Genomic DNA, 27,675 nt, shown 5'->3' with positions numbered 1-27,675 from the left:
GCGCGGGGAAGCTCGCAGGGCGTTGGGGTAGCTATGCCTCACCCCGAGAACCAGCATCCGATCTGTTTCGAGTCGCGGCTGCCGCTGCAGTGGGCGGTTGAGGGGCCGCAGGTGCTGCAGCGGTGGGTAGAGCTGCCCGAGGAGGGGGAGCACGGATCGCCGGCGCAAGTGTAGCAGTCGCACGTTCGCGATGAGCCCGTCAGTCTGAACTTTAGGCCGACGCTGACGGTAACTGGAGGCTTGAAGTTGTCCACCCACCCGAGGAGACCGGAGGTGGCGTCCTCGGCCGCATCGCCGGTGAAGCCCACCGGAGCCTTCGGTCTGCCGTATCGGTCGGCGCACTGCCCCAGCCGCGCGTCCCGGCAGCGGTCGCCCGCGCCGCAGCAGGTTCACGAGCTGTAGTAGTTGTATGCGCCCTGCTGCTGCTGCTCTGCGCCCTGAGGGGCAAATTCCGCGACCGCACCTCCCTGCTGACCCTTGGCTGCACTGATGGCCGGCCCGCGTGGCGGCGGAGATCGACGCGTTTCTGGCGCGGCGGTGCCTGCCGGGCGGACAACGAGCCGGCTGCGGCTCCGGTGCCGCTGCCTAGAGGTCTCCGCGTCGCCGTCGCATCGCTGTACTCCCGGTGGCCGCTAGCGTGCACCTTGGGTCGTTTTTTTCTGGTGGCAGAGTTGACCAACAAAACCGCAAAGCAGGTCAGCAGATCACCACGACGCACGAGACGGATCTCAGGACACAGGAGGTAACTCGGGCGCGTTGCCGTTGGTCGTGGCTCGTCGCCTGCCCTGCCCTGCCGTACTGCCCTGCCCGCACACTGCCGCACAACTGCCCTGCCCGATCCCCTACCTGCCCCGGGTGTGAAACCCACACTGCAGCTGCCCTGCCCAAACTGGCCCAAACCACGCACTGCCGAGGTGTGAATAACTGCCCGTTCGCGAGGTCTCGGAGAAACTTAGGGTACACTTATTATATATCACGGTGAGCACGTGTGAGCTAGAAACTCGGCCCTCTACTACACCAGCGCCCTCGTGACGGTCCGAAGTTCAACTGCACTCGACCGGCGCCGCCGCGAACCCGCCTCGCGCGCCGCGGCGTGTGCGGCGCCCTCGCCCTGCGCGGTCGACGAGCGCGAGCTGACGAGCAAAGATGACGAGAGGCCCTCACGCAAGCTGGGCAGCTGAGGCGCCGACCCCGTTGAAGTCCGGCCCGCCAGCGCGAGTGCGAGGGCGCGCGTCGACGCCTTTTTGTCGTCGTCGGCGCTGCCGCGAGACACGCCGCGTCGCGAGAAGCAGGTTGAGAGCAGGCCGAGCGCGGAGCGGGACGGCGGCCTGCCCTGCTCGATGTTGCCGCACTGCGGGCAGCGATAAAACTGCCCCTGCCCCTCTTGCGCCGCCGCCTCGAACCTCCACTCGTAGCGGCACTTGGGGCAACGCGACGAGAAGACGCGCGGCGCCGCGCCCGGCCCCGGCGCGAGGGCCGGGTCTGGGGCGGGGTGCGTGAGTCCGCACACGGCACAGTCGCCGCCGGCGGTCCAGTAGTGCGGACAATCGCCCACGTACTGCGCGGCGGTGCGGCGCAAGGTGACGAATCGCACCGCCGCGTAGGCGTTGCACGCGCCCCAGAGGACCCAAAAGCAGAGGAACGACCGCTTCTGCACCCTGATGTAGTCCAGCACGGTCGACTCGAGGTTCTCTAGGTCGTGGTCGAACCAGAGCTCGTCGTCCTCCACCTCGCGGAAGTGCTTTAGCAGGTTGGCCTATTCTCGAGCACTCTGGGTGTGGCAGAGGCTATGGAAGCGTTGTCCGGGCGCGGCGAGCGGCGCGTTCAAGACGACGGACCCGACCGTCACGTTTTGCACGATGGTCACCGTGGCGAGGACGAGGGAGAGGGAGAAGTACCTGTCGATGGCCGTCGCATAGTTGATGCGGGGCACGATGGCGTTGACGGTGTCGCGAAAGGTGGAGATGGTGAGCAGGAGGACGAGCGTGATAGAGAGGCGCGAGGAGACGTCCGCCTCCATCGGGTCGACCCAAAAGGAGGCGGAGAGCGCGCTGGTGATCATGAAGAGGGGAAGCGCCACGTGAGTCGTGTAGTAAGACGACCGGCGCGCGAGGCGCATCGACATGCGCAGGGCCGCGGCCGGCACCCGGCCGTCCGACGGCGCCGCCGAGAGGGAGCCCCCCGCCTGCCCCGGCGTAGCTGCCCACACCGGGCGCGAGCCGCAGCAGTCCTCGTTCATCTCTCGGTGCACGCGGTGGTAGCCGCCTGTTCGCGCGGGAGAGGGCCACGTGGCGAGGCGCCGCTCGCCCTCGGAGCCGCGAGGGGGCAGTGTGGTCGCCCTTGGTGGCGAAGCGCTTGGCGGGGCACACGTAGCCCGACCTTGCGGGCTGGTAGAAGATGTGGGGCGCGAGAACGTACCTGCTCACAGCGGCGGTGGGTCGGGGCGGCGGCCCCCTGCGAGAATGTGTGAAGGGGTGTTGGTGGTGGCGCGGGGAGAGGACGCACTCGTCGTGGACGACGTCGGCGGAGAGGAGGGCGAGAGGGCTCTGCAGCGCGCGGTTGAGCTGCAGCCGCACCTCGCCGCCGTGGAAGGAGGAGGAGACCATCAGGTCGAGGGCGAGGTCCTGCGCGTCGACCGGAAAGTGGTGCAGCTCGAAGTGCTCCCGGAAGATGCCTGTGCGGGCCGGGGGAGGGAGGGCGGGGGGTGCAGGTGCAGGGGTGCAGGGCAGCGGTGGCGCCGTGCGTGAGGCGCCTGTGAGCCGGGCGCGCGACGAGACGATTGCGAGCTTGCGGTCTTCCGGGTCCACGCGCACCTCGTACCACCGCTCGGCGTCCGTCTCGTGCATGAGGTTCCGCAGGTTGAGCTGCGCGCGCCAGATGCGCTCCGACAGCGCCGGCGTCTCGAGGACGGTCTGTAGCACCTCCGCCGCCCGCTCCGGCGACACTCCCACCTGGAGGCCGAGGGACGCGTCGCGCCAAACCAGCTCGACGAAGACCTCCGCCGTGAAGGCGTGGTCGAGCAGCGAAACGCCGTGCAAACTCACCTGAGCACGCCGACCCGCGTCAGAGCCGGAGCGAGCGCGGCGCAGAGACGCCGCACGCACAGCTGCCGCGCGCGCGCACCACGTCGAGGCGAAGGTGAACGTCGCGGTGCTCTGGCCACGCTGCCCGCTCCGCCTCGAGCTGGCTCTCGATGGCGGCGGAGAGCAGCGGCGTGCGCTGCGTCGGCGCGCTGCCGACGGACCAGACGTCGCTCGCATCTAGGTCGACGCTGGGATCCGCCGGCTCGATCGAGTCCGGGCCGGCGTCAGGGCCGGCGCTGGCGGACCACGCCGGTAGGCTGGCGTCGCTCGCTCGGTCTTCCGCCGCCGCGCGCTGCGCGGTCGCCCGCTTCGCCGCTGCCTCCGCCTCCTGCTTGGCGATGCCCCGAGCCGCAAGGCCGGCGGACGGCTCCTCCGGCAGCGGCGGCAGCGGGACGCGGTAGTGACGCTCGTCGGTGATGCGCTCGAGGTAGATCTGCGCAGTGAGGACTGGGCGCTGCGTCGCGTCTGCCGAGCGGAGGATGGCCTCCTGAAGGCAGGCTCGCAGGAGGCTCAGGCGTCTGTCCTGTGGAGGGGTCGGCGAGCGGAGGTACGCCTCTCCTGGTGCGCGTTCGCGCGTCTGCCGTCGCCGACGCAGCGCTCGCCGCCCGAGCCGCGGGTGCGGCTCGCGTAGACGTCGATCCACTCCACCGACGGCCGTTCGCTGACGCGACGAGGGAGGTGTGGTCGAGAGGAGGTGGGGGGGGGAGGGATGAAGGGAGAGAGGGGAGGAGGGCAGCTGGCGGCGCGCCTCGCTCCTTGCTCCTCGTCGGCGGAGCTGGAGGTGCCGTCCGAGGGGCGGAACTTCAAGGGGAGCTTGATGCCGACAAAGCCACTCGGGAGGGAGGGCATCCCAATCACGCGGCTGCCGCGCCGGTTCTCGTCGTCGAGGAGAAGGCTCCCGTCCTCGAAGTCGACGCAGGGCCGCTGCGCTACGACGCAGATGGCGAGCTGCAGCGGGCAGAGGCCCGCGTCCTCCTCCTTGTGCAGCACGAGCAGCTGGCCGTGCACGCGCATCCGGTGCTCGACCCACACGGCGCTCGCGCCCGCGGGCGAGACGGAGTGCCACGCGTCGACCAGCGAGCCCTCTTGCACCAGGTTGGAGATGAAGAGGCGTGGCGACCAGAGATGGTCCGCGCGGAGGGCGGGGCCAGCGCTCGCCTCGGACGAAGGAGGGTGGGCAAGTGAGCGGTATAAGTGAGACGACGAAAGTTGCGCGGCGAAGGACGGAGGCACCTCCGAATCAAAGCGCTGGGCGAGGCTGTCGCAGTCTCGCTGCGTCGGGACCGCATCAGTGGCGCCGCCGGCGAGCGAGTGCTTCCACCGCCCGCGCACCTGGAATTCTCCAGTCCACGAGTCTGAGGACACGGAGCTCACGTGATGGACTCGGAACCGGACGAAGACGGCGTGCGGTGTTTGTTCGCCGGAACCAGAGCCGTGATCGATGAGTGCCGCGTACCACTGCGGCATTGTCAGGTTGAGGGTTGACTGTTGACTAGGAGGGTCAGGACTCAGGTCGGATGGTCGAATTGGTCGTGGGCACCTTGGTCGAAGGGCGTCCGCCACGGCCACCTCGGCCTCCGGGGAAAGCAATACGCTGCCTTTGCTCGTTTTTCTTTTTCCCCCTTCGACCGCCGAGAGCCCCCTCCTCCAATCTTCTCTCTTTTTCCAGACCGTTTTATTCCCCGTAATGCGTAAACGACCGACTAGCGGCCCCCTGTGGCGCTAGAGCAGGTACGCGCTCGCCCAAAGGTGGACGAGTCCGTCGTCGCCGCAGCTCACCGCGACCGCCTCCACGGGCGAGTGCGCGAGCCACCGCACCGGCATCGAGTGCGCGGCGTAGCGCGCCTGCTGCGCGCCCGTGCTCGCCTCCCACGCCACCAGCTCCCCCGTCTTCTCGTCCGACGAGAGCACGAGGGCCTCATCGTGCGAGAAGCAGCAGGCCGTCCGTCGCGTCTGCTGCGCGCCCTCAAAGACGCGGAGCAGCTTGCCGCTGCCCACGTCCCACTGCCGCACACACGAGTCGGCGCCGCACGAGAGCAGCGTCCTCCCCCCGCCCCCAAAGCAGAGCGTGTTGACCGGCGCGCCCAGGTGCGCCGAGGCGATCGTGCGGACGCAGCGGTTCGTCACGCCGTCCCACACCTTGATGGCGTCGCCGCCGCACGAGGCGAAGAGCGAGCCGTCCGCCGACCAGTGAGCGTCCGCGACGGGCGCTAGGTGGTGGTCGCTCGGCTGCGGCGCGAGGTAGCAGCGGAAGGTTGCCGCGTCGTACAGGTGGATGGCGTGGTGCTCTGTGGCGGCGAGCAGGTGGTCGCCCGACGGGTGGAAGGCGACCGCGTGCACCGCGTGCGTGTCGGTGCACTGGCGCGAGGCGCGCGGCGCGCCCGAGGCGTAGTCGAAGAAGCGCATCGTGCAGTCTGCAGACGCAGAGACGAGCACCGGCGAGCGAGGGTGGAAGTCGACGTCGTTGATCGCCTTGGCGTGGTCCGAGTAGGTGCGGGTCGCGCCCGGGACCACCGAGAGCTGCTCGAGCGTCCGGTGCTCGCGCGCGGCGCCCGTGGCGGCGACGCGGACGGTGCCGTCATCGGCTCCGAGAGCGAGGTGCTTGCCGTCCGGGCTGAAGCGCGCGACGCCGCCCGCATGCGGCAGCGAGCACACCGCGACGAGACCGTCGCCGTTGTTGTCGCCGTCGAGCATGGCGCGGGTTGTCGGGTTGTTTTGCTCCGCTGTGATAAAAACGCAAACAACTAAAAATCTCTCTCTCTAAAAACGCGGCGGCCGGGAATAGGACCGCCGCAAGCGGCGTGGCGTGGAGCGGTTGAGCATCCCTCCGGGGGCCCCTCTGCGCCGGGCAGGCGTTGTTGGAGGCTAGGACGCAAGCGTCCGTCGCCCTTTTCAAACTCGGGGCCCACTCCGCTACGCTCCGACCCGAATTTGGAGGGCAGCCTAAAAGTGTAAGGTGTTGCTGCGCAAAAGGGGTCGGACACAGGGCGCAGCTCATGCTAAGAGCTAGAAGGGGAGCTCGAGAGAACGACTACCCTGTCCCGTTATTGCGTACACCAACACCACAAAAGCTCTCTCTCTCCTGTCTCCTCACTCAGGGGGGTCACAACTACCGAGTCCCGCGACTAGCTGCCACGTTGCCGACCGAGAGCGGATCTCCTCCTGCTCCGCAAGGAGGCTGGCCAAGGCTAAAGTCTTGCCGGAGCCGCCGGGCGTGTTGACGACTTGGAGAAGGTCGCCCTTGTACTTGTACTTGTAGAGATGCTCGAGGGGGTGCTTTGTGGGGCGGTGCGCAGCCAGGCCAGCAGTGAGGGGAGGCACCCTCACTCTCCTCGGTTGCAGAGCTCGTCGGAGGCTGCGTCACGACGGGAGGGTCGCGACAGCAGTCCTCGGGCGAGCCGACGCGCATGTCCAAAACCAGCGCTGGGACTCGTTGTGACGGCAGACGCCGGCTGCCTCTCCAACCGCTTCTGCAGCGTCCTTCTTTGCCCGGTGCATGGGCTCGATCCGATTCCGCAGCGTGTCGTCCCCAGCGGCGGTGCTGCGCGGGAGGCGGCCGCGGGCACTGCGCCGTCGCAACTTGCGCACGGAGGCTGAGAGGAGGGCGTGCGCGACGGCGCTGGTAGCTTTTTGACCCATGGGGTCGTGCAAAATATGCAGGGTTTACACTTTTTATTTAGCAGACCGCGGGCCGGACCGGGGCGGCGGCCTGGCTGGGCTGTGGCTGGGAGCCCGGGGGGGGGGGGGGGGCTCCTGCAGAGACCCGGAACTGGCCGACCTCGTGTCATCTAAGTTCGTGACACGTGAGTCCGATCACCACAGCGTCTAAGTTTGAGAGCCCGCCTCCTTCCGGGGGCTTAGTTCAGCGCTCGCCTGCGAGCAGGTCTAAGTTTTGGGCAACCCTCTAGCTCTACCCCTACTACCCAACCATTGGTCCCTGCTGCTCCTAGATGCTAGAATCTTTTCGTACATCCTCCTGCTGATCTCCGCAACGTCCTGCAGTCCGCTGTGAGAGGGGCTTGTATTCGTAGGATTCTTTACTGCAAATCCCCTCCTGGGAGGAGTCTCTGACTCTGTCCTTCTCGCGATCACTCTCCCTCGTTTTCTTTTTTCTGGCATCGTGATGCATGCGAAAGCGAACGAGTATGGGATGTCTGATGTGCCCCATATTTAAAATAACAATTCGTAGCATGGTGGGGGCTCCACGACAACGGGGGGTGACATGGCGACATACGGGGGGGGTGACATGGCGACGGTGCCTGGTCGGGCAGCGCACAGGCCACAGGGTTGCGCGAGGCCGAGGCGGGCGCCTCCCGTGCAGGGCGCGCTCGCTCTCGGTCTACGGTCGTCGACGCGTGCTCGGCCCTCGCGGCAGGCCGCCATGTCCATGCAGTGTCGCAAAACGTATATGGGCCCGCAGAACGCCGCGCGGCACGGGCCGCCATTCGGAGGACTGCGCTCATGCTGGCAAGCGCCTCTGAGCGAGAGATCATTCCCATTCCCACGGTAGGGGCCGGCCGCAAGCGGCGCTCTAGCTCTTGATGTCGTCGACGAGCTTCTGCAGCTTGTCTTTCAGGCCCGGCGCCTCCGCCGCTGCCTTGTCGGCCGCAGTCAGCAGCGCGCCGCCAAACTTGTTCGCATACTCGCCCACCGAATCCTTAGGGGAAGGGAGAGGAAAGTGAGGGAGGCGGGAGGAGCTGCGCGCAGGGCTGCACGTAGAGCCTCGGAGCGGGTCGGGCGTGAGAATTGGATGGCGGACCGAGCGGTGAGGGGGGAGCGTGAGGGCTCCGGCCGGGCACACCTTGCGAAGCGATGCATAGGCGCCGACGCCGCCGCCGACGAGCGCCGAGAACACGAAGTCGCCAAAGAAGCCGAGGATGTCAAAGAGGGGCAGGATGAAGAAGATGAGCGTGCCTCCGATGGCAGCCGCGGAGTACGAATTGTACTCTGCTTGCGAGAGGTCGTTTGGGCTCTTGAGGTCGAGGTCCTTGATGGGGTCCGCGACGGCGGCCGGCAGCGTGATGCGAGGGATGTCTAGCATCGTGGTCGGCGCGGCGCGACGCGCGGCGTGCGCGCGCTGCGGAGGCGCGGGCAGCACGAGGCCGGCACTGGCGATGAACAGAAGTGCCGACATCGATCGAAGATGATTAGCTCGGATTTCATTTTCTTTTTTATGCGTCGTCTCTTTTCTTTGCGCGTGAGCACTTGCTTGGCCTGTAGCAGGTTTTCCGGCAAACAAAAAGGAAAACAGAGGGTCCCCAGCACTTTGCGTTTCCGGAAATTTCCAGGGAAAACAGAGGGTGTTTGTGTTGTTGGTTGTGTTTGGTGCTCCATTCTGGAGTTTTGTCATTCTGGAAACTCGCGAGTTTCCCTGAGTCTGAGAGCTGGTCTGGCGTCTGGGGCAAAATCTGAGGCAAAATTGAGGAATCGACAAAATACCCAGGCGGTCGCAGGGTAATTTCCAGGTATACACGGGTTCCTCTCCGCGAAATTCCCGGCATTTTGCCGATTTGGCCTAAAATTTGGCTGATTTTGGGCCCAAACCAGCCTCAGGCTCGGCTCAGAGCCCAAAATTTGACGATTTCCACGCAGTTTTCCCGGGAAAATAGAGAGGAAAAGAGAGGGTGCTGTAGAGAAAAAAGGAAAGAAAACAGACGGGGTGCGAGAGGCAAACCTGCTACTGGCCAACAGAGCACCTCTCCAGTCCCGAAACAGGGCACGCTCGCTGCTGTCGGGGCCCACGAAGCGTGGATCGCGTGCCTGGCGGCGTGCGAGGAGATTGACAAAAACACGCCGCAGTCGGAGGCGATTAAGTCCAGGGAGGCGACTCGCTACATCTCGATCTCCCAGTTCGGCGCCGCTGGGTGGCTCGACATGCGCCCTGTGATGGACTCCACCACACGAAGATGGTGTCGGCGATGTTCCTGACGGCGATACAGCGCAGGCACGGGCTATACTTGTCGGTGATTGCGCCCACTCTCGTCGAGCAGGCCGCCGCGGGCGTGCACGTCACGGTGGGAGAGTACAAGGGCGACTCCCTCGCCAACTCCAACAAAGGCGACCGCACCTCCAAGCACAAAATGGGGTGCTAAGGGCCGCCCGAAATGCCATCCGGGCGCGCTCGGGTTGGCAGCATCATCCTACGTGCTGACTAGGCGTCTACGTAACCGAGACTGGGGCCGGATCGCGCAGTGGCGACCCAACCCCGCCCAGCACCGCCTCACACGCACCAGCCGCTCAGTCAACCTACCGGGCCGCGGCTCAAACCGTAAGCAAAAGTCTGCTCCGGCGAACCGCGCCGAGGGAGCACCGCGCCGGCTGCCTCGCGGCCGCCGTTCTGCGCGTCTCCTCACCTATCCACCTGCTTGGGTGGCCGAGAGGGCGGTACCGACCGCGCGGGCAGCACCGCCAGACAAATCCCAGTGTGTCCGCGCCGGTGCGCGTACTCGCGTTTGTATTCGCCGCAGAAATGCGTATTCCTCTAAGATAGTGCGGCTATCCGTGCTTGCTGTGCCCCTGCGTGGTGTGTTTCAAGTTCTTACAACCCAAGGTGTTAGAGGGCAAAAAGATCGATTGCGCTCTTGCCGATCCGCACCTACCTATAGGCTCTTGGGTGGCGCGCCCCAGTCTTCACAACGAACCTGGCTGCACATCTCCCGAAAAAGCACGGGGCCGGCCAGGGCAATCGCAGGCGATGCTGACAGCCTGCATCGCCTCTGTCGGCGCCGCGTACCTGCCTTCGCAGCGGCCGGCGCCAGGGGCGCCCTTGTGCGGGTCTGCGCGTGGCCGCGCCGCGGTGCGCTGCGCCGAGGCCGGCACGCTCACTCAATCTGCGGTGGACGACTGGCTTGGATCGGCGGTGGCGGCGCGTGGCTCTGTGGCGTCAGGTCTGCTGGATGAGGTGCGGTCGGAGGCGACCGACGTTGTGCTCGCGGCGCGGCGCCCGGGGCGCAAGCAGGAGGCGTGGCGCCGCACCGACCTCTCTCTGCTCTATGGCGCGACACTCGGTGCCCCGTCGGGCCGGGTGGGCGAGCTCGTGGCGGGGTACGTGGAGGAGGAGGAGGAGGCGGCGGCGGCGGCGCGGCCGCGGCTGGTCTTTGTCGACGGCGTCTACAGCGCCGACCTCAGCGACACCTCTTCCCTCGGCGGCGGCGCGTACGCAGGCCCGCTCGAGCAGGTGCCGCCGGAGGTGAGGGAGGCGGTGCTGGAGTCGCTGCGGGAGATCCCGGAGCGGGAGGCGGACCCGCGCACGGAGCTCGGCTGCCACACCTTTGCCGCGCTCAACCAGGCGGCCCTCTCCGACGTTGCGTGCGTCTATGTGCGCCTCCGCCTCCTCCCGCCCTTTCTTCGGCCTCCTCCGGCCCCCTCCCGCCTCCTCCCGCCTTTCCCCCGCCCTCCCGCCCTGCCCGCCCGTCACCCCCCCTGGCCCCCCCCCCCCCCCCAACCCCGCCCCTCCTCCCCGCCAGGTGCCGAGCGGCGTCGCTGTAGACACGCTCCGCCTCATCCTCCTCTCCACACCCTCCTACCCCGACTCCGGCGCCGAGGCCGGCGCCTCGCCGCAGCTCGCCGCCAGCCACCCCAACCTCTCCCTCTGGCTCGGCGACGGCGCCTCCCTCTCGCTGCTCCAGCAGTACGCCGGCCGCGGCGCCTATTTCTGCAACGGCCTCTCGCGGCTGCGCCTCGGCGAGAATGCCTCGCTCACGCACGCATACCTGCAGGCAGCTGCAGAGAGACCCCCGAGAGGTTGCCGGGATAGTATGCGTGCTTGCAGGAGCTGCCCGCCGAGGTGGAGCCGCGATAGCGCCGAGAGATCGCCGAGAGGTCGCCGAGACACCACGCACCAGCTGCCCGCCTCGAACACCGCAGCCCCAAGCCCCGCACCGCAGCCCCTGACGCGTCGCCGCGCCTCGGCCCGCAGGAGCAGTCCGACGGCGCTGTCCACGTCGATTCGGCGCTGCTCGCACCCCCTCCCGCCCCCTCGCACCCCCTCGCACCCCCTCGCACCCCTTCACGCCCCCCACACACTCGCTGCTCGCGCCAGCCCGCCCGGCACGCTCCAAGGCCGCCGGCCGACGACCCGCCCCTCGGCCCCGCCCCTCGACCCCGCCCCTCGACCCCGCCCCTCGGCCCCGCCCCTCCACCCCGCCCCTCGGCCCCGCCCGCCAGGTGCTCGCAACCCTCGCGGCCGGCGCTCGCTACGACGCGAACATCGTCCAGTCGGGAGGGCGCCCCTCTCCCCATATCTCCCCATATCTCCCCATATCTCCACATATCTCCCCATATCTCCCCATATCTCCAGGAGGGCGCCCCTCTCCCGCGCAGACCTCGGCTCTTGTTCCCCTTGCACACACACACACACTGTGATTGCGGCTGTGCGTCCTGCGCCAGGCGCCTCTCTCGCGTCAACCCTAACCCATACCCTAACCCTAACCCTAACCCTAACCCTGACCCTGACCCTAACCCTAACCCTGACCCTAACCCTAACCCATACCCTAACCCATACCGTATGCGCCAGGCGCCTCTCTCGCGTCAACCTCGCGGTGCGGCTCGAGGGGAGGCACTCGCACGCCTCCCTCAACGGGATCGCCCTCGGCTCCGAGTCGCAGCTGCTCGACCTCCACTCCGCCGTGCGGCACGTCTCTCCCGACTGCAACTCTGATCCGCAGCGCAACAGCCGACCCAGCGCACCAGCGCACCCCTCTCACGCCCTCCATGTCGGCCTGCAGGCTCCTCCGAGCAGGAGCAGCGCAACGCCCTCGCCGGCCGCGCGAGGGATCCCTCCGCCCCGCGGTGCAGCCGCTTGCGAGCCCTCTCCCCCCCCACCACCCGCCCCGTCCCCCGCCGCTCGCAGGTTGTGTTTCGCGGGGCGGTGCAGGTGCCGCACGGGTCGGACAACACCACCGCCAACCAGCTCTGCCGCTCGCTGCTCCTCTCAGATTCGGCGCGCGTCGACATCTCGCCCAACCTCGAGATCCTGACGGACGACGTCGTGTGCACGCACGGGGCCACCGTCGCCGACCTCGACGACGAGATGGTCTTCTACCTGCAGGCGCCTCCCCTCCTCGAGATATGGGGAGATAGAGGGAGATGTGGGAGGTGGTCTGTTCTACTGCAGGCGCGCGGGCTCGGCCGCGCAGAGGCGCGCGTGCTGCTGCTCGAGGGGTGGGCCCGCTCGCTGATGGGCGAGGTGCCGTCCGAGGCGGCCACGCGGCGGGTGGCGGCCAAGGCGGCGGGGCTGGCGCGCGAGGGGGCGGCGCGGGAGGTGCGCAAGCAGGCCATGTCCTCCATCTGAGCCGGCGGGCCGGCAGGGCACCACGTTAGTCGGAGTAGATCCCGGAGGGCGGGGAGCTGGGAGGGCGGGGGGCGGAAAAAGGAGGAAACACGGCGGGTCCCCCCCCCCCCCCCCCCGCTCGGGCGATGGCGGCGGGTGAGCGTGCGGGGCCTCCGCTGGGTCTAGTCGCACCAGGCCAGAGCGCAGAGGCCAGCGGCGGGAGATTGGTGGATCGTCGTCGGCGTGCGGCGTGGTGGTGTGGCGCGCTCGCGGCGCGCTGCAGACGCGCGCGGCGCGCGTGGGCGAGCGAGCTGTTCTTCTCTTGCTCTCTTGCTTGCAGGATGCAGCGCACACTCTCGCGTACGCCTGTCACCTCGTAAAAAAGAAAGAAAGAAAACACATAACTAGGGGGAAATACTGAAAAATGGGACCCCCCGGACGGACCTTGCTTTCATACCGAGCGTGAAGAGCTGAGTCTCAGCTTTCAGACCCTGCAAAAATCATTGAAAAATATTAAGATGGTCCAGAATGGTGACCGAAAGACTCCGGCGCCGCAGCGCTCGCGCTTGCTTTCCTCGCAAATGCGACAAGTGAGGCCGCTGAAAGGGAAAAGAATGATGGCGTGCAAAGAAAAACCAAAGTCGAAAACCGCAAATGCTGCCGCTCCTGGTGAGCGCCAGCCCGCGCCGCGTGCAGGGCGTGTCCGGGGCGCCCTCCCCCCGAGTTCCCCCGCAAAATCCGGCCCGCGGTCGCGCGCGCGCCCCGTCCCGCTGCTTTGGAGGAGTCTGCAGCCCCCGGCGCGCCCGCACGGCGATTGCCGCCTCCACTCCAACCTCATCCACTCTCACTCTGACATTCTCTCCAGAGTCCTCGCGTCGAGCCCGTGGCGCCGGAGCGCGAGCCCCAAGCTCGGGACACAGCGGGACATTGACGATCTGCGATGCCTGTGCGTGCAGGTGATCACGCGGAGCACGGCGCCGGCGGTGGCACCCTTCCTGGTGCTCCAGGCGCGCTGCGCCCGCGCGTTTGCGACGCCCGTGTGTGCCCCTGCGCGCGCCCCGCTCGCCGCGCCGCCGCCGGGCCCGTGGGGGTCTCAGGTTTGCGCGTGTGTGCCGCAGATGTCACGACCGAGGAGCTCCAGTAGATCCTCCATAACGTGCAGGCCGAGCTTGAGCGGCGCGCGGCGCTGCAGCGCGGGGCGCCCGAATCGAAGCGGTGCGTGCCCGCCCTCGCCGTGGCCGCGCTCGCCCCGCCTTGGCGAGCTCTTGCCGCGCGCGCGCCGCAGGAACTCGATCTTGTGCGCCTCGGGCAAGGCGTTGCCCAGCGAGGCGGAGGTGCACGCATGGGCGCTGCTCGTGCTGCTACATGGCCGCGGCGCGGACGGCTCGTGGGTCGCCGTCCCGACGCTCGTCGACCAGTGGATGAACGTCGTGCTGCTGCAGTCGAGCCGCTACGAGCAGGCGCCCGCCCTGCTCTCCCACCGCCCCCTGAGCCGCCGCCGCGGCTGCTACACCTCGGCTATATCTCGGCTGTATCTCGGCTATATCTCGGCTCTATCTCGGCCTTGCTGCCTGAGCCGTGTGTGCGTGTTGTGCGCAGTTGCGCGAGCGATGGCAGCCTCCGACCGACGATCCGCAGTGGCGTAACTTGGCTCTCGCCAAGGGCCTCGTCCCGTCCTTGCTCAGTCAAGCCGCCGCTCGGGCGGCGGAGCCGCTCGCCCACACCACGCGCACGCTGGTGCAGCTCGAGGTCATCGACCACGACGTCGGGCAGACCGCGCTCTCGAACTATCTGAAGAACTGCCTCGCCAAGTCCAAGGGCATCTCGGGCCCGTCGTACAACCCGGCCAACGGCTCCCACACGCTACACCGGCACATCGCCGCGGCGGTGCCCGTCGCCTCGCTCCTGAAGGTGCTCTCGGCGCTGCACCGCACGCGGGAGGAGCCCGAGGCGGCGCCTTCGTACACCGAGCTGCAGGCGAGCGCCGACGCGTCGGCGGCCGCCGCGCGGCGACATAGGGTGATGCGGCACGGCGGTAGATGGCCGAGGATGCAGACGGACCGTGGTATGTGTGTTGTGTATATGCTCATATCCGCGTTACCACAAAACGGAGGGGATAGGATATATGATCCGCTTGAGCAGCAGGCACACACGACACACACGCCAAGCGCGTGAAGTTGTCGCTCGGGTTGCCTGAACTAGATGACATTCCCATATTCATTACTAGCGGCTAGTTTGTCACATCACGTGGATCGATGACCCGGAATATGCCGCAAGACACGGCGCTTTCAAAAAAGCCAATCCGATCTTGGACGCATCCCTCGACGCGAAGAGCCATGCAGTCACTCGAATTGCTTGGACCTCTCCTGCAAGTAGAACGAAACATTCTTGGAGCTTCCCCAGCCGCTTGTGGCCGCATCTTATCCGTGGCGACGCGCTGTGCCACCGAGCCGTACTCGGCCGCGCCGCCGCGTCGAGGCACGGGTCCCCAACCAAGCAGCGACGCCGAAGCGTCGACCGATAGAGCGCCACGCCCAGCAGTATGGGCGTCGACCGCTCTCTCGAGCGGCCGCGTGGCAGTGCGTGGCGCGGGCGTCACAGGCGGCAAGCGTGGAGCCGCTGGAAGAGCCGGTGCGAGCCGTGGACGGCAGCCGCTCCCCACGTCGCCGAGAGAGGCTGAGGGGGAGAGGGTTCAGGAGGCCACAGGAGGCGCCGGGAGGCTCGGGAGGCGCTAAAAAGTGGCCCGGGCGCCTCGTGCTACCCGTCTGGTGGGGCCAGGTGGGCTCAGGAATTAATCCAGGATTTTAAGGTGATCCACTACACCTGACCGAGAATTGGATGGCGAGATCGCGGCGAGATCGACCAGTCGCGGCCCAGGTCGGCGCCATGCACTGGCGGGCTGCACAGCGCGCTAGATTACGCGGAGGACGTGCGCTTACCACCGGGTGGGATTACCAGGCTCGCCTGGGCTCGCTGAGGGTCGATCGCGGCGCGACCCGTTTTCGGCTGTTTTCCTCGCGAATCTGGGGTGCGCGCCGGGAGCTGCAGCGCCAGCGTTTCGCGGACCTGTGCAGCCTCCGGGCACTGGGAACTTCTCCCAGGCTCGGGCAATGCGGACATGTGCCAGCGGGGGCGCGGAGGTGGTTTACATGCGGATGCGGCACGATCTTCGAGCCGAACCGACGATACAGGAGGCTCCAGAGGCGCCGTAATCGACAGTTGGCCGTCACCCAACTCCTCGCCCGCCGTGACTGTGGGTGTCTCCTGATTGCCCACGCTCGTGGCGGAGCTCGGGGTACCACTTTGGGCCACGGGACAAGCCCTGGGGAGTCACTGTAGCTCGCGCGGGGCTGAGAAGCGCCCATTCCCGCGAAAAATCGAGATTTGGCGAGATATAGGGGGCGGTTCTCATTATTTTCGGTGGCCCCAAAGCTACCCAATCACTCGCCCACCTCCCCCGAGCAGTCTAGTCCAAAAAAAACCGCGCCCCGATCAAGTTACGTTTTCAGTGTTTGCCCCTAACATAACTATGATTTCATACAACCCAAAAGAGGGAGATGGGAGGACGGCACGCCGCCACCACACAGGGATTACATTTCACTGGAAGGAACAGGGGTGTGTTGCTATACGTGGCTGGGTTCACAGCGATTGTCCCTATCATTGAAAGAACTAAGAAGGAGAGCCATCTCCCGCGATTTCTGTCCGCCCCGAAAATTTGCCCAGGCACGATCGTTTTGGTCGGCCCCTGGCCCCCCTGGCGGCTCCACGCTTGGCCGGCGGATGCCGCAGGGTCCGCAGCAGCCTGCCAGCAGGCCTGAGCGGTGGCTTGCGATGCGAACCGGCTGCGCCGTTTCCTCGGTGCCGGGTGCTGCGAGCGTCGAGCGAGTCGCCGGTGAGCCAGCCGCCACAGCTTCACCTGCCGGTCCACACACTCCCAGGCGCACGGACGGACCCAGCGGCGTCGCGCACGCGTCTGAGCCACGCGTCGGAGATGCAATCAGACTCTGATTCAGGACTACCCAGCGTTCTGCTGCCCGTGGGCGGAATGTACTGTTGCGAGGCGCCGCTGGTCGGCGGCGCGCGCCTTCTCGCTGTGTCGGCGCGCCGGGCTGCGCTTTGTGGCGAGCGGTGCGCTCCAGTTCCCTCGCTCCAGTTCCCTCGCTGGCGCATGTCCCTTTGAAGCCGCGGTGCGGCGCCTCTCGGTGGGCCCACACGCCTCACTCCCACACATTCCCCGCTTTCGGCCCGGCCCAAGCTCACTCCACGGTGCGTCGTGATCGTGCTGGCAATGCGCCGCTGGCGCTCGTCAGCGCACACGGCCGTCGCGCTGCGTCCAGGCGCCAAGCGCACCAGTCACGTGCTGCCACCGACAGCGCCACACCACTGCATCACGTGCCGCGAGGAAAGCTGCGTCGCGTGAGTGGCGACTATCACTGCCGGCGCCTGGCGCCGGGTAGTGGTGTCGGGTTGGCGCCCGTCGACAGTCAGAGAGAGGGTCTGTGTCGAGTATGTGTGTTTGTGGCGTAGATCCTCCCTCTTGGGAGAGAGAGATAGTTTGTTGTCTCTTGGTCTTGGGTGTGACGCTGCAAGTGTGGAACATGCTGCTCGTGCGCCGAGGTTCTGCAGATGAGTTAGTACACGCATTTTCTTCTTCTTCGAGTTTTCTTCTTGGCCGTGCTGCAATCGCTTTGCCAAAGTCGATCGCAAGGTGGATCGAGCCGCCGCATGGCCGGGGCCGGCGCCTCGACCGTCCACGTGCCGCCGCGCTCTGCCCAAGAAGCTGCGGGCCGAACCACACGAGGAGGAAATCGGGCCGGGCAAGCCGTACGCAGATGCGGCCGCGTTCAACGCCGACCCTGAGCCCTGGCCTCGACACCTCGACACCAAACCTCGACACCAACTCGACACCAACTCGACACCTCGACACCCCATGCCAACTCGACCAACTCGACACCCCTCGACACCCCTCGACACCCCTCGACACCCCCTAGGCTGAAACCATGCTCGACCGTGTCAAGGTGCCAAACTCGACACCTCGACACCCCTCGACACCCCTCGACACCGCTCGACACCCCTCGACACCGCTCGACACCGCTCGACACCGCTCGACACCTCTGATGATCCTAACACAGCAGAGATGTCCGGGTGCACCCGGACCCACCCGGAGGGGCCCGGGAAGGGTCTAGCGGCCCTCCAGCGGCCCCCAACGCCCCCCCGCGGCCCTGTTTTGGTAGTGTATCACACATATGTTGTGTCACTATCATACCCACGACCCAGGGTACCCGAGCGCTCCCGAGCAGCTATAAGGTCGAGCCGCTGGAATGCCTCCTCCAGTGGCACCCAGTCGCGCTCGAGGTACGGGAGGAGCATATCATACAGTTTCACTGCCCGAGCCTGCAGCTTGGCACACTCGTGGCACTTGTCCTCGTGGGCGAGCTGAATCCCGTAAACGTTCCGCATATCATCGAATTGCGCCTCGTTCAGGCCCGCGTCGATCATCCGACGGGTCACCCGACGTTCGAAGACGCTTTCCCGATCGCTGTCCGAAGACGCGTCGTCGGGACGGGAGTCGCTGGCCGGCAGGTCCTCGACCGCCGGCTCCTCCTCGACCGCGGGCTCCTCTGGCGTGGGCACGTCCTGCAACGTTTCTGGAACGACAGCGAGAAGCGCCTCCGCGCCCGCCTGCCGCCGCTTGCACTTGCCCAACTCCTTGTCCACGCCGCTCGCGTGCGTCTCGAGCCTCTTGCCGTACACGACCGCCTGCTCGAGTCGCGCGCCCGCCAGCTCGCCGCGTAGGTCCCACACAAGGTACGCCAGCGCAGCCTTCTTCAGGTTCTTTATCTGGAGAGCCATCAGCGCGCCGCGCCGCTGCGACAAAAAGAGCGTGTTTACGGCAGCTTTCGCGGCGATGATGATGCCGTTGGTGACCTCGCCGACGATGCTGACCTCGTTGGAGGGTGCGGGGACGGGTTGGTTGCCGAGGAGCATGGTCTCGAGGGATAGTCCCTATCATTGAAAGAAGCAGACGGGTCGGACCACACGCTCTCCGAATGGGATTTTCTGCCCTACCGCCTGTCGCGGCCCCGCCTGCCTCCCGGGGCCCGCCCGGCCGTGCCATCCGCCGCCGGACCGCCCGGCGGGTCCAACCCGAAGCGGGCGACCGGCCGTTCGCACCGCTCGGCCGGCGGGGCGAGCCCCGCGGCCCTCGATCGCTCGCCCCGGGACGTGGCCCGACCGGCCCACGCGCACGTCCTGGCCTCTACCGCCGCTTTCGGCGGCGCAATTTGCGCCTTCATCGCTCTCTGGATCCTCCTGGCACCCATCGGACTCTTCCCGACGGTCGGAGGCACCCACTCCGTGCACTTTGAGTCAGACTCGCTCTTCGGCAGGCACGCTCTTCGGCAAAAAGTCGCCGCCGGCCGTTCACGCCGAGCCAGCCAGTTGCCGGCTCGCACGGCAGCCTCTTCCTCTCGACCAGCCTCAACTTCGACACGGTCATCATTTTGTCGCTGCGTGCTCGTGGCGAGCCGGGCGGCGGTCAAAGTTTGCCCAGACGAGCGCCAGGCGATAGCAAGGTCTCTGTTCGCCCTGTGCATGTCAGGCCAGGCTGCAGCGGGGCACTACCATCGTGCTACGCTGTTGCAGCCTGACCTTTCCCACTGTGCACAGCCGCCAGAGCACCACCACCGCCCGGCATCGTGTCACGGCGAGCTCCTTCTGCACCCGTTCGCGAGGCTCTTGCGCTGGCACACTTCGGCCTTCCGCTGCTCGCGTTCGGCGAGCTCTTCTCCGCACTCCTGCCACGGTGCCGTCGCCACACACCTTCTGGCCGGCCTGAGCCATGCGGACTCGACCTCTCTCCCTCTCTGGAGCACGCCACGGGCCGCGACGGCTGCTGGCAGCCGGCCGGCGTGAGGAGGCAGTTTGCCGGCACAGTCGAGCTGGAGTATCCGCTTCTTGATGCTTCTGCGGTCAAGCTCGACCTTATGTGACATGATATGCCACAATAATGCATGCTCTCACCCCTCAAAGTGTCGAAGTTTACCGGTGACTCTCCGGTGGCCCGATAGTACCGTGTGCCTTTCTTCAAACGAACGCGCTTCGAGGTTCGACAATCGCTAAGCTGCTTATGGGGCACCGCTGCGACTCCCTTGGGGATGCCTGAGGCCACCCCAAGCACTCCCTAAGCCTTACGTGGACGATTTCAACCCTACTCTGTGTTTGTTCGTCTACGCACATTAGCAACTTTGTGCTCATGTCAACGCCACGCCAGCGCTAGCCCATTCAACCCCGCCCCATTGGGGGCGGGGCCCGTCAAGGGCCTCACTCTAGTCCTATCATTGAAAGTAGCAACCGGGTCTGTCCAACCACTCTCCGAAATGGGATTTTCTGCCCTGCCGCCTGTCGCGGCCCCGCCTGCCTCCCGGGGCCCGCCCGGCCGTGCCATCCGCCGCCGGACCGCCCGGCGGGTCCAACCCGAAGCGGGCGACCGGCCGTTCGCACCGCTCGGCCGGCGGGGCGAGCCCCGCGGCCCTCGATCGCTCGCCCCGGGACGTGGCCCGACCGGCCCACGCGCACGTCCTGGCCTCTACCGCCGCTTTCGGCGGCGCAATTTGCGCCTTCATCGCTCTCTGGATCCTCCTGGCACCCATCGGACTCTTCCCGACGGTCGGCGGCACCCACTCCGTGCACTTTGAGTCAGACTCGCTCTTCGGCAGGCACGCTCTTCGGCAAAAAGTCGCCGCCGGCCGTTCACGCCGAGCCAGCCAGTTGCCGGCTCGCACGGCAGCCTCTTCCTCTCGACCAGCCTCAACTTCGACACGGTCATCATTTTGTCGCTGCGTGCTCGTGGCGAGCCGGGCGGCGGTCAAAGTTTGCCCAGACGAGCGCCAGGCGATAGCAAGGTCTCTGTTCGCCCTGTGCATGTCAGGCCAGGCTGCAGCGGGGCACTACCATCGTGCTACACTGTTGCAGCCTGACCTTTCCCACTGTGCACAGCCGCCAGAGCACCACCACCGCCCGGCATCGTGTCACGGCGAGCTCCTTCTGCACCCGTTCGCGAGGCTCTTGCGCTGGCACACTTCGGCCTTCCGCTGCTCGCGTTCGGCGAGATCTTCTCCGCACTCCTGCCACGGTGATGTCGCCACACACCTTCTGGCCGGCCTGAGCCATGCGGACTCGACCTCTCTCCCTCTCTGGTGCACGCCACGGGCCGCGACGGCTGCTGGCAGCCGGCCGGCGTGAGGAGGCAGTTTGCCGGCACAGTCGAGTTGGAGTATCCGCTTCTTGATGCTTCTGCGGTCAAGCTCGACCTTATGTGACATGATATGCCACAATAATGCATGCTCTCACCCCTCTAAGTGTCGAAGTTTACCGGTGACTCTCCGGTGGCCCGATAGTACCGTGTGCCTTTCTTCAAACGAACGCGCTTCGAGGTTCGACAATCGCTAAGCTGCTTATGGGGCACCGCTGCGACTCCCTTGGGGATGCCTGAGGCCACCCCAAGCACTCCCTAAGCCTTACGTGGACGATTTCAACCCTACTCTGTGTTTGTTCGTCTACGCACATTAGCAACTTTGTGCTCATGTCAACGCCACGCCAGCGCTAGCCCATTCAACCCCGCCCCATTGGGGGCGGGGCCCGTCAAGGGCCTCACTCTAGTAGGAAAATGAAGGGAACACTTGACGGTCGCGGCCTTCCGACTCGCGCCTCCGCCTCACTGGCACTATTGTAGCCCTGGCCGGTGTGCGTGCAGAGTTGAAGTTCCGGAGTGAAAATTCGAACGCGTTCGCTCTCACGGTGACCAAAAAATGTCCGCCTCAGAGGCACCTCCGGAGGCAGGCCGCCGCACGCCGGCGACACAGCTCCAGCTGTCGAACTGACCCGCAGCTCCTCTCAGAGCGGGAACTGTGACAAAAGTTGACTGAGGCGGTTGTCAGGAATCATCATACGGATCACATTGTGGCTCTTTCATGACGGGAGACCGCCCGACCACTCCTGGGTGGCACTGCCACCGGTGTCGCTCGACGTCCTGTTGACAGCGTGCCGACAGCGACACAGACCATGTGGTACGCGTCGAGTATCGACCTCTACTGCTTACCCAGCCTTCGAGTGTATCCTGGCTGTGGTCCCACACCCACTGGTGTCCATCTCAGAGACCGCAGGAGGTCATGAGGGTCGATGGGAGTGCCAACCCCACAATGCCTAAAAACCCAGCCCAGTATAGCCGTCGGCGTCGCCCAGCCCCCCCACGCCCCCAGCCCCCACCCCGATTTTTCCCCGTTTTTTTCCTTGCTCGATTTTGACCGCGCAAGATAAAGGGTGGCTAAGGGCTCTGCACGCAAGGCGCCCGCGTCGCAGACGCGGTACCATTGACAAATCTGCAATATACCCCCACACGAACAAATAGCAAAATTACCGTGCCGCGCCGCCTTTGCACACACACCTTACTTTCTGCTCGACCGAGTTTGCGCTGATGAGCGAACCGAGCCGCCGGGTGCCCCGCAGCGGCCTCGCTGGGCCAGAACATCGGCCCCGAGTGCTCCGCAGCAGCCTCGCTGGGCCAGAACGTCGGCCCGCGAGGTGGGGTGCTAGTCTGGGACCCATACGTGGCAGTTCCCTTGCTCCAAGCGCTTGCGCTTCGGCGGTAGTGATCTAATCACCCGAATACCATGTTCGGATCGCTCCTCATCGCAAACCCTGTCAGCAGTTCACCTACGGGTATGTTCGTAAGAGCTACATACACTGAAAATCCGAATACCGTGCAGAAACCATGTGATCTGCGCCGTGCAAGCCTTCAGCTGGTGCCAAGACATCCGTAAAGTTGAAAGCTGAACGTCCGGTGCTTTCGCCCACTTGAGGGGAAGCCGCTGACGTGCCCGCGGCGCACGGCCGCCTCCCGCGCAGCACCGCCGCTGCGGAATCGGATCGAGCCCATGGAGGAGGAGGGCGCAGTCGGCCAGCGCAGCAGGCGGAGTCCCTCCCCGCGCCGGAGCCCCCCTGCAGTCGAGGGAGTCCTCGTTGGCGATGAAGGTGGCGACATCGAATCGCGGCCGACACACGTCACGTGGGAGGAATGGGCGATGAGCGGGAACGATTGCGCGCTACGACGCCGACTCCGCCGTGCTCGTGGCCGCCAAGCAGAAAGCCGCGCTCCAGGAGCACGCCAAGATGCAATGGCTCGCTTGCTTCGATTCAGCTCTCTCGGCAGCAGAAGTGGGGCTGGAGCGGGTGGGGGTGGATGCCGATTGAGGGGGAGCGTCTCCAGCTGCGCCCTGTGGCAGCTGCGCCCTGTGGCAGCTAGTCGAGGGACTTGGTAGTTGTGACCCCCCTGAGTGAGGACAGGAGAGAGAGAGCGTTTTGTGGTGTTGGTGTACGCAATAACGGGACAGGGTGGTTGTTCTCTCTATCTCCTCTTCTAGCTCTTAGCATGAGCTGCGCCCGGTGTCCGACCCCTTTTGCGCAGCAACACCTTAAACTTTTAGGCCCTCCAAATTCGGGTCGGAGCGTAGCGGAGTGGGCCCCGAGTTTGAAAAGGGCGACGGACGCTTGCGTCCTAGCCTCCAACAACGCCTCCCCGGCGCAGAGGGGCCCCCGGAGGGATGCACAACCGCTCCACGCCACGCCGCTTGCGGCGGTCCTCTTCCCAGCTCCGCTGAGGGTGTTGGCTTTATTTTACTTGTTTCGTGGGAATTCGCCGTACCGTACTTGCGGCCATGCTATCACGCCTTGCGACAGCCTGTCGGCGCTGCTGACCGTGCCCTGCTGCACAATTGACCACCTGCATAGCTCGCGGCCTTAGTATCCAGCATTCAGTGACGACCTGATGCGTACGGCCAGTAGGAAGGTGTCCTTCCATCGCGTGCACGCTTCTGACGCAATGCGCGTCACAAACTGCCTCGGATTGGCTGCTGGCACTCTCGAGGCTATGCCTACACAGCCTCGCGCGCATGGGCAGTCAAGAGGGACCATGTACCTTCTCAGGACAGCGCCAGTGCCTCTCTCTTGGACCCTCCGGCAAACGTGGTGTCTCATGTCACCAATGTGGGACCAGTGCGGCGTCGCGCCATCGACAGCTCTGAACTGCGCCTCACCACTGACCGGGAAGGCCGCCAAGTGGGACAGGTCGCACATTGTGGCAGCAGTCAGCAGTGCATGTCTGATAGCTAGAGCAGCAGCATCAGGATCGCAGGGTCGGATCGTGTCAAGCCTCTCGCCCGGCCGGCCGCGTGCAGACGTCGGCCTGTCTGCTGTCTGGAGTGATCTGTCGGCGGTCAGTACGACCGATCAGGTTGGAGGTTTCTCATGATTGGAGGGTCTATCTGTATGTACTCCTCAAGATCTCTCCAAATCTGCCCTCTACTTAACCGTACTTAATCGGGAAGTCGGTAGTATGAGCGAGTATGTGTATGAGCGCCGGAGGCAGCCCCGTTTCCGCACTGCTGCGCGGCGCACGGTGCCTCCGGGGGCCCCCGCCTCCCCCCAGAGGCGCCTTGGCGCTTGGGGTTGGGCGGCGCCCGCCTCTTCCTATCTCTCTTCCGCGCAATCCCTCGCCGATTCTCGCTGCAACCTTTTCATGCCACCTCGCGGTCGTCCCACTCTCGTCGTTCTCCCTGCTGCTTTATCATTTAATTTTGATCGCGCAAGATATAAAGGGTGGCTAAGGGCTCTGCCCGCAAGGCGCCCGCGTCGCAGACGCGGTACCATTGACAAATCTGCAATATACCCCCACACGAACAAATAGCAAAATCCGAATACCGTGCACAAACTGCGTGATGTGAGCCGTGCAATCCTTCAGCTGGTGCCAGACATTCGATTGTGTTGACAAGATTCGTAAAATTGAAGCCAAGAACGTCCGCCAATTCCGTGCTTTCGGAGCAACTGAGGGAAAGCTCCTGATCGAGCCCAGCGTGCCCGCGGCCGCCTCCCGCGCAGCACCGCCGCTGGGGACGACACGCTGCGGAATCGGATCGAGCCCATGCACCGGGCAAAGAAGGACGCTGCAGAAGCGGTTGGAGAGGCAGCCGGCGTCTGCCGTCACAACGAGTCCCAGCGCTGGTTTTGGACATGCGCGTCGGCTCGCCCGAGGACTGCTATCGCGACCCTCCCGTCGTGCCGCAGCCTCCGACGAGCTCTGCAACCGAGGAGAGTGAGGGTGCGCCTCCCCTCACTGCTGGCCTGGCTGCGCACCGCCCCACAAAGCACCCCCTCGAGCATCTCTACAAGTACAAGTGCAAGGGCGACCTTCTCCAAGTCGTCAACGCGCCCGGCGGCTCCGGCAAGACTTTGGCCTTGGCCACCCTCCTTGCGGAGCAGGAGGAGATCCGCTCTCGGTCGGCAACGTGGCAGCTAGTCGCGGGACTCGGTAGTTGTGACCCCCCTGAGTGAGGAGACAGGAGAGAGAGAGCTTTTGTGGTGTTGGTGTACGCAATAACGGGACAGGGTAGTCGTTCTCTCGAGCTCCCCTTCTAGCTCTTGGGGCATGAGCTGCGCCCTGTGTCCGACCCCTTTTGCGCAGCAACACCTTAAACTTTTAGGCCCTCCAAATTCGGGTCGGAGCGTAGCGGAGTGGGCCCCGAGTTTGAAAAGGGCGACGGACGCTTGCGTCCTAGCCTCCAACAACGCCTCCCCGGCGCAGAGGGGCCCCCGGAGGGATGCTCAACCGCTCCACGCCACGCCGCTTGCCGCGCTCCGAGGTGCGTTTTTTCTTTTGCCCAGTGTAAAAGAAAGAAAGAAAACACACACCCCAAGGGAGGGATGGGAGAACGGCACGCCGCCACCACACAGGGATTTTAAGGAGAGGAGTGTGGTGCGCTAGCCGTCCAGTGTTGTGGGAGGGAGTTTGATACTAAAATTCTTTTGGACTCTCCTTGCCACGAATCGGCTGTGTACGCGGTACGCTCGGTACATGCCGAAGGCCCCTCCGCTCCTCGATCCCTTCAAAAAGCCGGCCTCTGAGCCAAACCCGCCCACATCCGCGCTCCTCGTCTACAACCCCGCTGGCGGCAAGAAGCGGGCTGCGAAGCTGGCCGACACCATCGTGCTTCCACTGCTCAAGCAGGCCGGAATCGCGGTGACGGTGGAGACGACAAAGCACGCAGGCCACGGCGTGGAGCTTGGGCGGACTTTGGACCTCTCCTCCGTAGACGCCCTTCTTGTCATGGGTGGCGACGGTACCCTTGGCGAGGTCCTCGATGGGTTTCTCTCTCGCGACGACGGCGCGGCCGCGAGGACCACAGTTGGATTCATCCCTGCGGGCACGGGCAACTCGTATATGCGCGAGGTGCTCGGGGTGCCAGCGTCGGGCGCCGCGGTCGGCGCTGCCGTCCATGCCGCCGTCGAAGCCATCGTCGGCGGCCGCTCTCGCGCCGTCGACTGCCAGCAGCTGGACATGACTGGCCTTGACGGGAAGCCGCTCCGACGCTGCAGCATCAACACCGTCATGGCAGGGTTCGGACCGGATGCCAACGCGGTGGCCGAGCGCCGGCGCTGGCTCGGCTCGATGCGCTACTCTGTGAGCATTAAGACGGAGATCCTCAAGTTGCCGTGGCGCAAGAAGCTGCCCTGCTCGCTCAGCGTGGACGGAGGCTCGCCGCAAGAGATGGAGGACCTCTTCCTCTTCTCCTGCTTCGTCAACAAGCACACCGGCGTCCGGCACCGCCTCGCACCGTACGCGCAGCTCGACGACGGCCTGCTCGACCTCGCCTACACCACGCGGCCGCTCCGCTCGATCGCCACCGCCGCCAAGGTGGACGAGATGATCAAGGGCGGCGGCAAGCACGTCCACGCCACCAGTCTGCTCAACGTGCAGCAGGCGAGCCGTGTGCGGCTCGAGACGGACACACCCGCGCGGCTGATGGTGGACGGCGACATCATCGGCTTCACGCCGCTTGACGTCGCCGTTCGCGCCGAGGCGTTCCGCCTCTTCACGCCCGCCTCTCCCGCGCCGTCGTGAGGCCGCGCATCGGCGTCCTCGCACGCTGCGCGGAGAGGCGATCCAAGTACGACAGTGGCGCGTGGCTCTAGCCGCCCTCCACAAAATGCCCTTGCGCATGATGCATGACTATTACTCCTAGGCCTCTCTTACTAGCCTTGCAGAGAGTGCATCTCACTCTGCCTCAAGTCTACAGCGTTTGTGCAGCAGCCAGTACTCTGGCTTAGGCATCTTCCCTCCTCTCCGCACTCCGGACACAACACTGATCCCTCTCTCTATGCGGTGCGCGCACTCTCTCGAACACTACAGTCACTTCTCAGTTCTCACAGCTACGGCTTTATCTCCGATGGCGCGATGCGCGCGCAGCCGGCGCTCACAGCACAGCGGACCCGGGGCGCGGGGGACCCAGTCTTGAGTCTAGTTACGTACTGGTCGTAGTGTGTGTTCGTCGCGGCGGTACGTGCGCTCGTGCCTCGTGCTCGTCCGCGTTTCGTTCTATTCGTATGGTTGTGCACACAAAAAAGGAAACTTCTCCCACCCCCTCCGGTCCACCCTCCCCACATACTGTCCACACAAGAGACTCGCGGTCTCGCACTCACGAAGCACCGCCGGGCTCCCTGGCCTCGGCTCCGCGTGCCGCACTCCAGCCGGACATTCTTTGAGCTGCGCGTGCCGCACTCCCCGTCCCGCCCTCGCCGCCGGCGTCCGCGGCGTGCCACGGGTAGCGCTCGGCGAGCGCCTCGTCGGCGGCGAGCAGGTCGGCACGCGCGTGCTGCAGCGCCTCGCAGCATGCGTCCGCCTCGCGCAGCAGCGCCTCGCACACCGCCGAGTCTTCGAGCGCGTCGTGCCGCTCGACGTACCGCTTCATCGCCTTGCCCTCGTCTGGCTTGACGGCGCGCATCTCCGCCTGGCGCGGCGCCGCGAGGTCGTCCTCGTGCTCGAGCCGCGGCTTGCGCACCGAGGCGAGCACGCGCTCCGCCGCAGCCTCGGGGGCGGACCAGTCGACGTCGACCCACTCGAAGGAGGGCTCGGAGCGGAACCACTTTGTCTGCTGCTGCGCGTACCTATCGGGACGTGTCAGGGACGTGTCAGGGACAGGTCAGGGACCAGTTCGACTGCTGCTGTACCGGCGCGAGGCGGCGGCGAAGGCGTGGACGAAGGAGGAGAGGGCGTCGGCGTCGCGGGGCGCGTAGCAGGGCCGCAGCAGGTACTCGAGCGCCTGGGATGGGGGGCGGGAGGGGATGGGGGGAGCGGGAGGGGATGGGGGCAATTTACTCATTCACATGGTCTGTTCATTCACTACCGGCCATGTAGTTAGATCATCAACTATTCTTCGTCATGCCGGGCATTTGGAGTACTTGGAGTGCGGTCGTCTACCTCCCTTCTTT

The 27,675-nt window shown here is 65.7% G+C and overlaps 9 protein-coding genes across 9 annotated transcripts; 5 read left to right on the top strand and 4 right to left on the bottom strand.

Moving 5' to 3' along the window:
• Positions 1 to 33: 33 nt before the first annotated feature.
• On the top strand, positions 34 to 746 carry EMIHUDRAFT_224545 (hypothetical protein; the record flags this gene model as incomplete). The annotated part of the gene is made up of 3 exons (XM_005790833.1): positions 34 to 168; positions 216 to 297; positions 733 to 746. 3 exons carry the CDS (start codon positions 34 to 36, stop codon positions 744 to 746), a joined length of 231 nt encoding a protein of 76 aa, XP_005790890.1.
• Positions 747 to 1,012: 266 nt separating this feature from the next.
• Positions 1,013 to 4,607, bottom strand: EMIHUDRAFT_454656 (hypothetical protein; the record flags this gene model as incomplete). Its single annotated transcript, XM_005790832.1, has 9 exons — positions 4,317 to 4,607; positions 3,909 to 4,241; positions 3,124 to 3,570; positions 2,814 to 3,044; positions 2,506 to 2,624; positions 2,370 to 2,418; positions 1,844 to 2,230; positions 1,511 to 1,756; positions 1,013 to 1,420 (listed from the first exon to the last, which is right to left on the bottom strand). Exons 1-9 carry the CDS (start codon positions 4,548 to 4,550, stop codon positions 1,013 to 1,015), a joined length of 2,454 nt encoding a protein of 817 aa, XP_005790889.1. The 5' UTR covers positions 4,551 to 4,607.
• A 219-nt stretch (positions 4,608 to 4,826) lies between these two features.
• Positions 4,827 to 5,708, bottom strand: EMIHUDRAFT_42019 (hypothetical protein; the record flags this gene model as incomplete). Its single annotated transcript, XM_005790831.1, has 1 exon — positions 4,827 to 5,708. A coding segment is annotated over one exon (882 nt), but the record flags the coding sequence as incomplete, so codon positions are not given.
• Positions 5,709 to 7,230: 1,522 nt separating this feature from the next.
• On the bottom strand, positions 7,231 to 8,231 carry EMIHUDRAFT_454655 (hypothetical protein). The gene is made up of 2 exons (XM_005790830.1): positions 7,885 to 8,231; positions 7,231 to 7,740 (listed from the first exon to the last, which is right to left on the bottom strand). The coding sequence occupies exons 1-2, from the start codon at positions 8,215 to 8,217 to the stop codon at positions 7,615 to 7,617; spliced, it is 459 nt and encodes a 152-aa protein (XP_005790887.1). The 5' UTR covers positions 8,218 to 8,231; the 3' UTR covers positions 7,231 to 7,614.
• Positions 8,232 to 9,777: 1,546 nt separating this feature from the next.
• EMIHUDRAFT_454654 (hypothetical protein) lies at positions 9,778 to 12,375 on the top strand (the record flags this gene model as incomplete). Its single annotated transcript, XM_005790829.1, has 10 exons — positions 9,778 to 10,008; positions 10,261 to 10,401; positions 10,550 to 10,801; positions 11,002 to 11,034; positions 11,250 to 11,308; positions 11,599 to 11,732; positions 11,810 to 11,856; positions 11,935 to 12,132; positions 12,199 to 12,270; positions 12,358 to 12,375. 10 exons carry the CDS (start codon positions 9,778 to 9,780, stop codon positions 12,373 to 12,375), a joined length of 1,185 nt encoding a protein of 394 aa, XP_005790886.1.
• A 614-nt stretch (positions 12,376 to 12,989) lies between these two features.
• On the top strand, positions 12,990 to 14,576 carry EMIHUDRAFT_440107 (hypothetical protein). Its single transcript, XM_005790828.1, has 5 exons — positions 12,990 to 13,361; positions 13,473 to 13,569; positions 13,640 to 13,814; positions 13,954 to 14,450; positions 14,480 to 14,576. The coding sequence occupies exons 3-5, from the start codon at positions 13,776 to 13,778 to the stop codon at positions 14,481 to 14,483; spliced, it is 540 nt and encodes a 179-aa protein (XP_005790885.1). The 5' UTR covers positions 12,990 to 13,361; positions 13,473 to 13,569; positions 13,640 to 13,775; the 3' UTR covers positions 14,484 to 14,576.
• A 1,558-nt stretch (positions 14,577 to 16,134) lies between these two features.
• Positions 16,135 to 16,774, top strand: EMIHUDRAFT_224536 (hypothetical protein; the record flags this gene model as incomplete). The annotated part of the gene is made up of 3 exons (XM_005790827.1): positions 16,135 to 16,246; positions 16,368 to 16,472; positions 16,692 to 16,774. 3 exons carry the CDS (start codon positions 16,135 to 16,137, stop codon positions 16,772 to 16,774), a joined length of 300 nt encoding a protein of 99 aa, XP_005790884.1.
• Positions 16,775 to 17,592: 818 nt separating this feature from the next.
• Positions 17,593 to 18,342, bottom strand: EMIHUDRAFT_224535 (hypothetical protein; the record flags this gene model as incomplete). Its single annotated transcript, XM_005790826.1, has 1 exon — positions 17,593 to 18,342. One exon carries the CDS (start codon positions 18,340 to 18,342, stop codon positions 17,593 to 17,595), a length of 750 nt encoding a protein of 249 aa, XP_005790883.1.
• Positions 18,343 to 25,246: 6,904 nt separating this feature from the next.
• SPK1 (putative sphingosine kinase 1) lies at positions 25,247 to 26,810 on the top strand. Its single transcript, XM_005790888.1, has one exon. It carries the CDS (start codon positions 25,262 to 25,264, stop codon positions 26,306 to 26,308), a length of 1,047 nt encoding a protein of 348 aa, XP_005790945.1. The 5' UTR covers positions 25,247 to 25,261; the 3' UTR covers positions 26,309 to 26,810.
• The last annotated feature ends 865 nt before the right edge of the window (positions 26,811 to 27,675 follow it).

This window comes from Emiliania huxleyi (genome assembly GCF_000372725.1).
Source record: "Emiliania huxleyi CCMP1516 chromosome Unknown EMIHUscaffold_118, whole genome shotgun sequence".
Lineage (NCBI taxonomy): Eukaryota > Haptophyta > Isochrysidales > Noelaerhabdaceae > Emiliania > Emiliania huxleyi.
Note: the sequence above shows the minus strand (reverse complement) of the source record. Positions and strands in the feature narration are given on the sequence as shown.